Raw genomic sequence first — 13,593 nt, 5'->3', positions numbered from 1 at the left:
GCTGACACCCTGACTGCATCCCACTGAGAATAAATGGAAATGTCTAACCTCAAGAATCCTAAGATAATAAATTTATGGTGTTTCAAGTCATCTGGTGAGGGGTAATTTGTCACAGCAGCCAGAGAAACCAATATATGTGGATTCTGTGACTATTTGCTCCTGGTTCTCCTCATGTCTCAGATAGTATCTTCCCAGAGCCTTCCATGGCATCCTTCTCCTTTTCTTCCCACTGCTTTAACGGTGATGCCCCCTCAGGCTCTTCATTGCTCTTATTACATGAATACTCCAAAGCAAAGAGCTTAGAAGCACAGACTTCACAGCCCAAAGGACATAGATTTGTACCCCAACCCTACCACATGCTTGCTAGGTGATCTCTTCAGATACTGTGGTTTTCAGGTTGAGATATTCCATTCTGTTTCTTTGAATAATTCTTCTATGTTAAGTATTTGAATCTTTTATTTCCTTGAACATAGTTATAATGACTGCTTTAAACTTTCATCTGGTAAGATCATCTCAGGGTTGCTCTTAGTTGTTGCTGTTTTTCCCTCTTGGAATTGGATTGCATTTGCATGTTTCTTTCCAGGTCAAAAATCTGTGGTTTGTATCCTGTCCTTTAATGCTGTTTAGATTCTGGATTCTACTATATACCTCTGAAGAATGTTGATGTATTTGTTTTAACACGTGATTGACTTGCAGAAACTCAAACAGCAAGATGCCGCCTGGCAGCACAAATCTCAGTTCAGTATTGTCCTTGGCACTGGCATCTAACTGACATCTGTCAGTTTCAGCCCCATCAAGAGACTTGGCAGTTTATACACAGAATTTGGGGTTCTCCCTCTCTGGACTTCTTTTTCCAGGATTATTCCTGGACTTTCCAAAGGCCCTAAATTCTGTCTTTAGAGACACTATGGGTATTCCCTCAGAGTCTGACCTGCCACAGAGCACTGACATTGAGTCCACCTTCAGGCTAAAAACCTTAAAAACGGGGAAATTCATCCTCATCAATCCCACTTGTCAAGTCTGACTCCTCTCCAGAATCTGACTGCTTTTGTCCAATTCTCTAGAGCCTTCCAGTGATTGGGGGTTCTTCTGTTATTTGCCTTGATTTTAATATTTAGTCCAAAGTTTATACTTCTTCCTCGAGAAAAGTCAGGTCTGGTAGGAGCTAGTTAAGGCAGACCCAAGCAAACATCAAGAGAATAACAATAATCGCTACAGTGCTTCCTGTGTACAAGAATACTTAGCACACTTTAGTTACATTAACTTATTAGATTCTCACATCAACGCTGTGAGGGAGATATTCCTACTTCTCCTACTTTATAAATGAAAAAACTGAGGGGGAAAAAGCTTAAGCAACTTTCCTAAGATTTCCAAGAACGAACTCAATGAGTTTGACCCAGAATCCGTGTGCTTAACCACTCTGAAATACCATAGCGGCCTTCTTGACTGTCATCTGCTGCTCTTACATTTAGATAAAATGATCTCAAATGCACTCCCATGCCTGAAATTGGTGCTTCAGTGTTTGATAAAGGTACTTTTAAGAAACTCAGTTATAGAACATCAGTGTTTAAAAAATGTATCTTTAAAAAACTCGCTTACCAGGAAATTTAACTAGTTGCTTCTTGATGCATTTTTGATACTCTGATCAGGTACATGCTTCAGAAAGGCAGAGATTTTATTAGAAGGATGACATGGCTGAATTAATAATTCTGTGCATTCTGTAACTTCATTTCTCGTAACAACTGGACATGACTGAGTCTGACGTATGTTTCTATTGATAATTAAATCACTGCAGTATCCTGTACCTTTAATTACAGATGGTATATAATTTAGAAATAAAACATTCTTAGAATTTCATATAAAATAATAAGCCATTTTAGTAAACAGAAACATGGAAATCATTTTAATAATATCCCTGGATATGTTAAGCATTGTCCTGGCAAGTACAGTTTTCTATTAGCATTCCAAAAAAAAAAAAAAAAGAAAGAAAGAAAGAAAGGTAGACTCATAAGATCAAATTATTCTTTGGAGAATGATTTTTATATTATTTACTTTTAATATCATTTCCACCTGTCCTAGAAATGATTGTAGAAAGCCCAAGGAAAATTCAAAGGAATGAGAAGTTCCACATGTCCAAGCGCGATTACATTATACTTGCATGATAACACATATCAAACTGTGCTAGAATTGTTTTTCTATACCTGCATTAGACTCTGGCCCCACTAATGACAAAAATCACTTACTATTCATCTTCCTATCCAAAGAGCCTTATAAAGTCTTATCTAATAAATGTTCAAAAAATTTACATTAAATAAATTAACAATGAGAACTGAATGATTTTATTCATTATCAATGAAATTTTACATTCTGAATATTATAAAGTGTTATTTCTAATTTAAATTACAGTAAACTACAAATCACCTACAATATGGGGAAAATAGGAAATAAATGAATTATATCAATCACAATCACTCAAATTATAAATTTCAGCCTACTTCACTTCAACAAAGAGCAGGATACAAGGGACAAGTATTGGTTGCCTTTTAGGTATTTTTTCATGGTTCAGGCTTTAGTATTCCAAGAACAAGGGGCCAATATAGTTGAGTGGCCACAAGGCAAATTCTACACTGAGTAAGCCACAGAACTAAGCAAATGCTATCACTGAATCTATAGTTTAACAAAATTGTGCCATCACTATACTGATGGAACTATGGGGGGTTGGCATGTTGGAGGAAGAGGGACCCGGAACCAGACCAGCCAAGATCACAGAGAATAATATGTCAAGGACAGCGAAAAGGCAGTCAGAAATTAGTACCAGTTTTCTCAAGGGAGTATACAGGGATGAAAAAGAGGATAAGTAAAAGAATATCAATACCTGCTGTTAAATGTATGCTAAACAGTCTACATGCACCATAATTTAATAATCTCCAAACTTGACGATAAAGACTTAACCTCTCCAAAGCCACAGACGAATACACAGCAAAATTGATATTCTAAAACATTTCTCTAATTCTACAAAGCCCTGCTACTGGCCCTGTGCTCTATGATCAGCCTGCAAGATAAATCTGAACTGTGAGAAGAGATGGACAGATGTGGATTCACAAACAGACAAGTTATAGAGAACCACACAAACCCAGGAGAAGGATAGAAGGAGCAACAGAAGCAAGGACATGCATGTAGAGGAGCCCAGGGATGGGCACTGCTCCAGTGATCATTTTCCCTTTCTTGTTTTATGTGTTTTATCTCCCCCCTCAAAACGTTAAAGCTCTATGAGCAGCTACTCAGATCAACAGGTCTTTTTTTTTTTTTAATAGTTTATTGTCAAGGTGGTTTCCATATAACACCCAGTGCTCATCCCCACAAGTGCCCTCCTCCATGCCCATCACCCCCCTTCCCCTCACCCCCCCATCTACCCTCAGTTTGTTCTTGGCATTCAAGAGTCTCTCATGGTTTGCCTCCTTCCCTCTCTCCCACTATTTTTCCCCTTCTTCTGCCCCATGGTCCTCCATTAAGTTCCTCCTAATCCTCCTTTACGTGCAAACATACGATATCTGTCCTTCTCTGCCTGACTTATTTTACTCAGCATAACACCCTCAAGTTCCATCCACGTTGCTACACATGGCCAGATTTCATTCTTTCTCATTGCCATGTAGTATTCCATTGTATAGATAAACCACATCTTCTTGATTCCCTATAACCCAGCAATAGCACTGCTAGGAATTTACCCAAGGGATCCAGGAGTGCTGATGCATACGGGCACATGTACCCCAATGTTCATAGCAGCACTCTCAACAATAGCCAAGGCATGGAAAGAGCCTAAGTGTCCATCAACTGACGAATGGATCACATCAACAGGTCTTAACCTTATTTAATATTGATACACTTTGGATAAAATAAAAAGCTGAATGATAGTCAATGGATATATATAGGATCTCAATCTTACTATGCATCTTTTATTAAAGATATTTCAGAAAATCCCTTTAGCTAAAATCCCTCAGAATGCTTTTGTGCCACAGAATGTTAGTTCTTTCACAAATAGTCACAATAAGCAATTCTGTGTAATCAAAACTTCACAAATTAGGTAATATTTTTTTCCTATTTCATCTTACACATATCCTTTTGCTATCAGTAATTTTCATTATGTGTTTTGGCACAAATGATGCTGGGAATTTCTTGCCAGTTTTCTGAAGCTTTATGAAAGCTAAGCATTTATTCAGAGACCCAAGAATATGACCAAAATGGGTTAACCACTAAAAGAAAAGTGATGGCTCTAGATGGATATTTTTTCCCTTATCTTCAAGTGTGTTCAGATTGTTATGTGCATATGACAGCATTTTGGACATTAAATAGCATTATGCAATTTACTGAATCACATAAGGGATTTAGAAAGAATTACTTTTTAGAAAAAGAACAAGGCTCTGTTGACTATGAGAAAAAGCAGCATTACTCTGTTGACATACTTCCTCCTGGTAAAAGTGAATCTTTCTTCAAGCAAATCTGCACAGTTTATGAAGTTGGAGATGACAGTTTGCTTGAGAAAAGGATTTGCCATAGATTCCTGTGATGAATTCAAAGCAGAACTAGTTAGTTTTGAGGCTACGGGTACCTTGAGAGTTCACTTGATTCCTACAAGTGCCAGAAACATGGCATTAATCAGACATGCTATTTAGCTAGTCTGCACTATGATTAAGATGGTTAACAATGTGGGGAACTTCTATCCTTCTTGGTAAATAGTCATGGCACCAAATCTTGAGTGTTCTCTAACTCTGAAAATCCCAGAGCTACCCCAGGACACCCCCAAATCATTAGGATCACGCCAAGTCTTTCCAGGACTTAGCCTCTAGCAGTATAGCTGAGGTCCACTCTGATAAAATGATGCCTGTGCCAAATTAGGTGTTAAATATTCTGAATATCACTTCAGGGTTTCATCAAAACTTCTCTATGGTTCAGGAGAATCTTTCTTCCTACAAAATATAGGATCCCCTGAGCTATTAGACAGTGGTTTCTTCCTAAAGGTTGTTTGTCTAAAGTGACACTCAGATCAATGAAATAGGTCCCTTTCCTATAGCGAATTTTTCTCAATTTATAGTTTTAAATTAATGCTTTATGGCAGTTATACTGGTCTTTAAAGCATGGTGTTCCACATACACATCACATAAACTGCTACTTTAGAAACAGGAGAAACCTACAGAGGGGAAACAATTCAAAATAAAATATAGCTAAATAAAAATATTAGGCGGGGATACAGAAATTCTAATGAATACCTTAAAAACATAATTCCTAAAATGTTATTTCCAGTACTTCCTATACATGCAAAAAATTTAGAGCTTGCCCAGTCCAACCCCATGATTTGGGAGAAATAAAACATCTTTTCAAATATGTTAAATTTAGAAAAATGAGTTTAGCAATATAAAATTTAAATTTATGACCATTTCATCATAAGCTGGCATCTACAAAAGTAAGTAAAAATACAATATACACTTTCCTAGATGCTGAGGCCAAAGAAAAATGATTTTTCCTTATACAGACATGAATTTCAAAGCTGACATGTTTCAATGCTGTTTAAAAATCCAAAGGGGTTATTCCAGGTAGAAACAAACCTAGTTGAACTGAGAAATGGATTACTCCCCTGTAAGCCTATTTTAAAAGCTTTGCAATAAAGAACAGAATTTTTTTAAACTTTATATAGTTTAATACAGTAATTTCAAACATTTTGTAACCAAATATGAACTCGAAAAAGTTAGAACACATATAATATGCTTACACCCTTTGTAAAGTAAGATTTTATTCTATCAAAAAAAATCACTAAAGTTTCTCCTCCATACTTACTAGTATATATTAACATTTAAACCTCATTTAGTATTGATGCACAAACCAATTAAATTTTGTGTGAGACTGAATTTTTAAACATTACAAGGCTAATGAAAATGTATTATATTATAATTGATCAGTCATTTTCTTTAGAACTAGGTCTTATTTTTCAATGCTCTTACTTATCTAAACTGGAACAATGATTAAAAACAGTAACAGTAACACAGAAACCAAAGAACACACAAGAATAAAGGCAAGAGAAATTTTTCAGTTTCATTCCTGGAAATAGTATACTTTCTTAAACTATACACTGCAGTAATTACAGCACCAAAAACAAATAAATAAAGAAAGAACAACAACAACAAATAACAGGAAACCAAAATTTGGCCATCCATCCTCTGGCTTGATTTTAAACTGTAATGAATTGGGTAAGAATGGAAAATACCCAAGAAATCAGTCATATCAAGTTATAGCATGGAAAAAAAATTAAATCACCAAATAACCTTTCAAAGAAAAGTGTCTTCATTAGGGGACAGAACAGGAATTTCAATTTTCAGAAGAAATTTATTAGCTGCTTGCAAAACTATGACTGACTAAAGCCATATCACCCTAATTTTATTACTTAAAATACAGAAGCGTGCCATGAAATTTTACTTGCTGTAAAGAAGCTTAGAACATAGTCACATGGTTGGGGCATTGAAAAAAAAAATAAAGATTATTGATAAATAGCCATGCATAAAGCAATTAATTAAAATAGTAACGGTAACAGCTCTGAAAATGTAAGAAAACACACAAATACTAAAAGAAAGATTCTGTTTTAAACCACAGACATAAGCATGAGGTTCAGTGACACATATCACCTTGAGGTTGGATTTTTTTTTTTTTTAAGTTCTTTAAGACATCACAGGACTGTAGGATAAAGCAGAAGGTCAAACTTAAGGAGATCACAAGTAAAACACATTGGCTTATTTCAGCAAAAAGAAAATATCCAGTATCTATGACAGAAATCATTCATGCAGTCATTGAGTTCATTAAAATACCGTAAGTACACATAAAGTAAGTACTTGCCCCTTCTGACTTCTCCACTGTGTTAGCCAGCATCTCCTGTAGGGCCCGGACAGAGAGAGACTGTTCCAGCACAAAAGTGCAGATGGAGAGGTCTGGGGGAACATTCTGTGTGGAGAGAGGGAAAGCTGCCATTATCGTCTTCATCGTCATCATCATCATCATCATCACCACCATCAAGCAATCAGACCCAATTTACCTTATAAAACTTCAGTTTCTTTCATAAAAAAAAAGAGTACTTGTCAGTTCTCTAATATCAGCTCCTCAATCGATGAAATACATTATCTACTCTGCTCACACTTACTCCATGTTTTAATTTATGGATAACAACAGCCACCATGTACGGAGTGCCTATCCACTTAGGCCCTGGACTCAGAGCTTTATCAGAAACCTGTGTGGTCATCTATGGTAAGAATGATTATTATTGTTGTGTGGATAAAAAAAAAAAAAAACAAAGAGAGAAGTTAGGTTACTTTTCCAAAGTCACAATTAGTACGTTTTTCAAGGCAGTATTCAAAAGCCAGATTTCTTGGACTTCCAGGCATTCAATTCTAACCTACCAAGTAGTCAGCTGATAAAAAAAAACATGAAAAACAGAGAAATAGTTGCCTTAAACTACTCTCCAAGTTAATAAATATAAAATTGAATTGGTACAAAATAGCCATTTACACAGGCTTCTCTTCTTCCAGAAAGAAAACAATTACTTTGTTTTACTCAAGTTGGATATGTATTTGGCCTCTAACTAGAGCTATGGCAATGTAATTTCTGTTCTGTCTAGGAGTGGGGTGGGGAGTGTGTATGTGTGGTTTTTCTCAATCATTCTTTTCCCTTTCTCTTTCCTTCCTTTAAAACTTACACTCCAATCAATAATCCTATAAATTGTGACGGTCCAAAAGGTAACTGTCAAGGTGGTGAAGGAAACAGGGTAAGGACTAACTAGTGAGTTAGAGACAACTATCCCAATGAGGAACAAGCACATTATCGCTCATGCATGCTGCTGCTTTAAAATGAGCAGGATTCAGTAGGCAATCCAATTGAGTCTGGGGAGAGACTCAAAGGAGGATTTTCATAACAGAAGACCATTCAACAGTACATGCAAGTGAGACAATGTCTTCTTCATAAAATGAACATTAGGAAGACAAACCTGATAACTTGATACAATGTATCAAAATTATAATTTTTTAATGTCTAAGTATTCATTAAATTGAACTACTACCATTAAAAATGATCCTCATCAGCAGAGAAGGATACTTTATGGTTTCAAGGAAAGATGGATAACCGGGATTCCAGAATTAAAATTCTTTTGTGGATATACAAATATATAATCTTGGCCACTAAGGTTACTCATACCCCACAAACTTCCTGGCACCCATATATCTTTCTTTCTTTCTTTCTTTCTTTTTAAATCTTTTTTTAATGTTTATTTATTTTTAAGAGAGAGCTAGAGAGTGGGAGACAGGGGATCTGAGGTGGGCTCTGCACTCACAGCAGAGAACCCAATGTGGGGCCCATACTCACGAACTGTAAGATCATGACCTGAGCCAAAGTCAGATGCTCAACCAACTGAGCCACCCAAATACCCCTATTCTTTATCATTTTTAAAGATTACTTATTTAGCTTTGAGAGAAAGAGAGAGACGACAGGTGAGGGGCAGAGAAAGAGGGAGAGAAAGAAAATCCCAAGCAGGCTCCACACTGTCTGCCCAGAGCCCAATATGGACTTGATCCCACGAACCATGAGATTATGACCTGAGCTGAAATCAAGAGTCAGATCTTTGACTGCACCACCAAGGTACACCTGTTCTTTATTTTTTGAATGAACTTCCCTTCACTGGATTCCTCTATTCTCCTATCCTGGGCTTCGGATGCCCCCAGCCAAGTTTCCTTTAATTCCTCCTCAGACTAACTCAAGCAGTCATCAAAGCAAACTCCCAGACCGGGCATAGCTACTGCTTTCATACTCTGCAGTTAGCTGGACAAGGGCTCCCTTTCCAAAACCCCCAGATGAAAGACTAAAGGCTGGGAAAGAACTTCTCTTTTATTATCACATTTAGGAAAAATTATCTTAAATTTAACTTTCTCAGTTCTAACTATATGAATTGCAATTTCTCAGACCAAGACAAAGGACAATGGGAAAAAAAAAAATCTGTTACTCAAAGCATTTATTCCATTCTTATCCATTTAAATAGTGAGGGTTTGGAAGCTATACCACAGGGCTGGTACTCTACCATGTTATTAAATGGTGTGCTAGCAAACCAATCTCTCAAAAAAAAAAAAAAAAAGCCTAGATTTGTCGCATTTGCCCATTTCTGTGACAGAAATACTCTAATAATTGCTGGTTTCAAAGTTTATAAATCAGCTCATAAAATTCCTCAATATGTAACACATAGCTCTCAGGAATCTACAAGATCTGTTCCCAATACACCACTGGACTGGTTGCAGACCCATATCCATTAGTTGCTTTAGAATGACTATATTAAAACAGTAGAGATTAGATTCTATACACAGTCACCTACGCAATAATTCTGGCCTCACTACTTACTAGCTACTAACTTTTCTAATCTTTGGTTTCCTTCCCAGGAAAATGGTTTAGGAATTTTAACAACTATAACATCCCCATGGAGTTCCTGTGAAACATAAAAAATGGTTAAGTAGAGAGCTTATCACAATATCAAGAATACAGCAAGAGCTCAAAATAAGGGAGCCATGGTCATGAGTTTTGTATACTGTCATTTCTCTCTGTGGCACTTAAGAATACCACTCATTTTTTTAAAATCGACTCTTGGATGAAGTCTACTTTGGAGAACTAGTGTTTGAAAACACAAATAAGGAGTGCCAGGGTGGCTCAGTAGGTTAACTGTCTGACTTCAGCTCACATCATGATCTCATGGTGTGGCTTCAAGCCCCACATCGGTTTCTGCACAGTCAGAGAATCCCTGCTTGGGATCAGGCAACAGAATCATTACTACAACTTCTTACATTTTATTTTTATTTTTTAAAGTTTATTTTATTTTGACAGACAGTGTGTGTGAGTGGAAGAGGGGCAGAGAGGAAGGGAGAGAGAGAATCCCAAGCAGGCTCAGCACTGTCAGCACAGAGCCTGATGCGGGGCTCAAACACACAAGCCATGAGGTCATAACCTGAGCCAAAGCTGGGTGCTTAACTGACTGAACCACCCAGACGCCCAAAATTGTAACCTTTTACAGTGAACTACCAAAGCATTGCTTAATGTAGATGAATGTGTCGTCAAATAGCCTTGAAGGTTTTACAACTAAACCATATTATAGTATTTATGTTAAGCCTTCGTTCCCACTTCCAAAAAATAAAGTTAAGTCAGTGAAAAATAAAGGGTCTCAATCCTTAATTAAAAACCAATTGAAATGGCCATTACATTCCTGGGTTGTGCTGGGGCTGCTGATCCAAGAACTACACTTTGAGAATCACTGGTACAGCGCTGTGTGTTGGAGGGTGATGGCAAACAAATGCCTAGAAATGGTGGTTTATAAGACCAGATTACAGAGGATCTGAATTCATACCAAGAAGTAGTGACTTATTTTATAATTATGTGGTAAGCCAGAAGCCACATGCCATGCTGTGCTGGTAAATCCACCCTGAGAGTGAAAAAAAAACCTCTGATTTGAAGCACTTGCTGATGCCTTTAAGCTACCAAGCTAACATCACTCTACACTGAGCAGGAGTTAGGAAGAGATATGAACAGCTGTCTCTCCTGAATGCTGAATGTTCATCAGAACTGTATATGCTGTATATAAAATCTAGAGAACAGAGGCCTCCATTCATCTTTTGAAATAAATAATAGTCTTGTGGAAGGAAACACACTTGGAACCATGTGTCAAGAAAGGAGCTGAAGTTAATACCCTCACAGAGGGCTACCTCAAGAAACAAGCCAAAGAACACACGGCATAGAGTCCCAAATACCACTATGAGTAGGGAAATAAAATAACCAAAGTTTAAATAAGAGACCAAGAGACACCATTCAAAGAACACTTCCTGAACGGACAGGCCCTGGACAGTCAAACAGCCTTCTTTAATACAGCAGTACTCGCAGGTGCAGAGTGCATAACAAGCTTTTAAAACTAACAAGTGACAGGAAGCTAGCCAAAATGATGAAATGGAAGAACTCTCCTCTAAAGAAATTCCAGGAAGAAGTGACAGCTAAAGAACTGCTCAAAACAGACATAAGCAACATAACTGAACAAGAAGTTAGAACAATAGTCCTAAAATTAATTGCTGGGCTTGAAAAAGGCATGGAAGACATCAGAGAAAACTACTGCCACAAAGACTATGGAGCTTAAAAATAATTGTGATGAATTTAAAAATGCTATAAATGAGATGCATAATAAAATGGAGGCATCCAATGAACAGATTAAGGAGGCAGAGAGAATAAATGAATAAAAAGACACAATTATAGAAAAAGAGGAAGCCAGGAGAAAGAGAGAAAAATGATCCCGGAATGCGAAAGGAGAGTTTGAGAGCTGAGTGATACAGTCAAACGGAACAATATCTGTATCATAGTAATTCCATAAGAGGAAGAAAGAGGGAAAAGTGCTGAAGGAGTCCTTGAATAAATTATAGCTGACAACTTCCCCAATCTGGGGAAGGAAACAGACATTGAAATCCAAGAGGCACAGAGAACTCCCCTCAGACGTAACTTGAATCGATCATCTGCATGACATATCATAGTGAAACTGGCAAAATATGAGGACAAAGAGAGAATTCTGAAAGCAGCTAGGGATAAAAGGGCCCTAACATACAAAGGGAACCCTCTCAGAGTGGTTACAGACCTATCTACTGAAACTTGGCAGGCCAGAAAGGAATGGAAGGAAATCTTCAATGTGATGAACAGAAAAAATATGCAAGCAAGAATCCTCTAACCAGAAAGCCTGTCATTCAGAATAGAAGGAGAGATAAAAGCCTTCCCAAATAAACAAAAATTGAAAGAATTAATCACCACTAAACTAGCCCTACAAGAAATCCTGAGGGGAACTCTATGAGGGAAATGTTGCAAGGAACACAAGGTACCAGAGACACCACCACAAGCATGAATCCTACAAAGAACACAATGGCTCTAAACCCATCTTTTTCCATAATAACATTGAATGTAAATGGACTAAATGCCCCAATCAAAAGACATAGGGTAGGGGCGCCTGGATGGCTTAGTTAGTTAAGCGTCCGACTTTCGCTTAGGTCATGATCTCGCGGTTCGTGGGTTCGAGCCCCGCGTCGGGCTCTGTGCTGACTGCCAGCTCAGAGCCTAGAGCCTGTTTCAGTCTGTGACTCCCTCTCTCTCTGACCCTCCCCTGCTCACGCGGTCTCTCTCTCTCTCTCTCTCTCTCCTAGAAATAAAACATAAAAAAAAAAAAGACATAGGGTAGCAGAATGGATAAAAAGACAAAATCCATCTATCTGCTGTCTACAAGAAACTCATTTTAGACCTGAGAACACCTTCAGATTGAAAGTAAGGGGATGGAGAAATATCTATCATGCTACTGGAAGTCCAAAGAAAGCTAGAGTAGCCATACTTATATCAGACAAGCTGGACTTTAAAGTAAAGGCAGTAACAAGGGATGAAGAAGGGCATTATATAATAATTAAAGGGTCTGTCCATCAGAAAGAGCTAACAATTATAAATGTCTATGCACCAAATATGGTAGCACCCAAATACATAAAACAATTAATCACAAACAGAAACAATCTCATAGATAAGAATGTGCTGATAGCAGGGGACTTTAATACTCCACTTACAGCACTGGATAGATCAACTAGACAGAAAATCACTAAAGACACAACAGATTTGAATGACACATTGGACCAGATGGATTTGACAGATATATTTACAACTCTACATCCTGAGGCCATGGAATTCACTTTCTTCTCAAGTGCGCACAGCACATTCTCCAAGATACATCACATACTGGGACATAAAGTAGCCCTCAAGAAACATAAAAGAATTGAGATCATATCATGCACACTTTCATATCACAATGCAATGAAACTTGAAATCAATCACAGGAAGAAGTCTGAAAAACCTCCAAAACCATGGAGGTTAAAGAACACCCTACTAAAGAACGAATGGGCCAATCAGACAATTAGAGAAGAAATTAAAAAAATATATGGAAACAAATGAAAATGAGAATACAACAATTCAAACTCTATGGGATGTGGCAAAGGCAGTCCTAAGAGGAAAGTACATTACACTCCAGGCCTATTTCAAGAAAGTAGAAAAAGCACAAGTACAAAATCTAACAGCGCACCTAAAGGAACTAGAAGGAGAGCAACAAGAGCACCCCAAACCCAGCAGGAGAAGAGAAATAGTAAAAATCAGGGCAGAAGTAAACAATATAGAATCAAAAAAAAAAAACAACCAAAAAACAAAACAAAACAAAAAAAAACAGTTGAACAGATCAATGAAACCAAGAGTTGGTTTTTTGAAAAAATAAAATTGACAAACCTCTAGGCAGGCTTCTCAAAAAGAAGAGAACGAGCACCCAAATAGACAAAATCATGAATGAAAATGGACTTATTACAACCACCCACTCAGAAATAAAAGCAATTATCAGGGAATACTATGAAAAATTATATGCCAACAAATTGGACAATTTAGAAGAAATGGACAAATTCCTAAACACACACTACCAAAATTCACACGCGAAGAGACAGAAAACTGGAATAGATCCATAACTAGTGAAGAAATTGAATC

The 13,593-nt window shown here is 37.3% G+C and overlaps 1 protein-coding gene across 1 annotated transcript in view; it reads right to left on the bottom strand.

Annotated features, from left to right (window-relative positions):
- The window catches only part of RYR2 (ryanodine receptor 2), a 674,490-nt gene that overhangs the window by 461,087 nt on the left and 199,810 nt on the right, over positions 1–13,593 (bottom strand). The window contains exon 5 of the mRNA XM_077751737.1: positions 6,880–6,984. Within this exon, the coding sequence (XP_077607863.1) occupies positions 6,880–6,984 (105 nt within the window). The remainder of the gene's footprint in view (positions 1–6,879; positions 6,985–13,593) is intronic.

The sequence above is a fragment of the Crocuta crocuta genome, unplaced genomic scaffold, assembly GCF_008692635.1.
Source record: "Crocuta crocuta isolate KB4526 unplaced genomic scaffold, BGI_CrCroc_1.0 scaffold59-1, whole genome shotgun sequence".
NCBI classification, from domain to species: domain Eukaryota; kingdom Metazoa; phylum Chordata; class Mammalia; order Carnivora; family Hyaenidae; genus Crocuta; species Crocuta crocuta.
The sequence above is the reverse complement of the archived record's forward strand: the minus strand, read 5'-3'. Positions and strand labels throughout refer to the sequence as shown.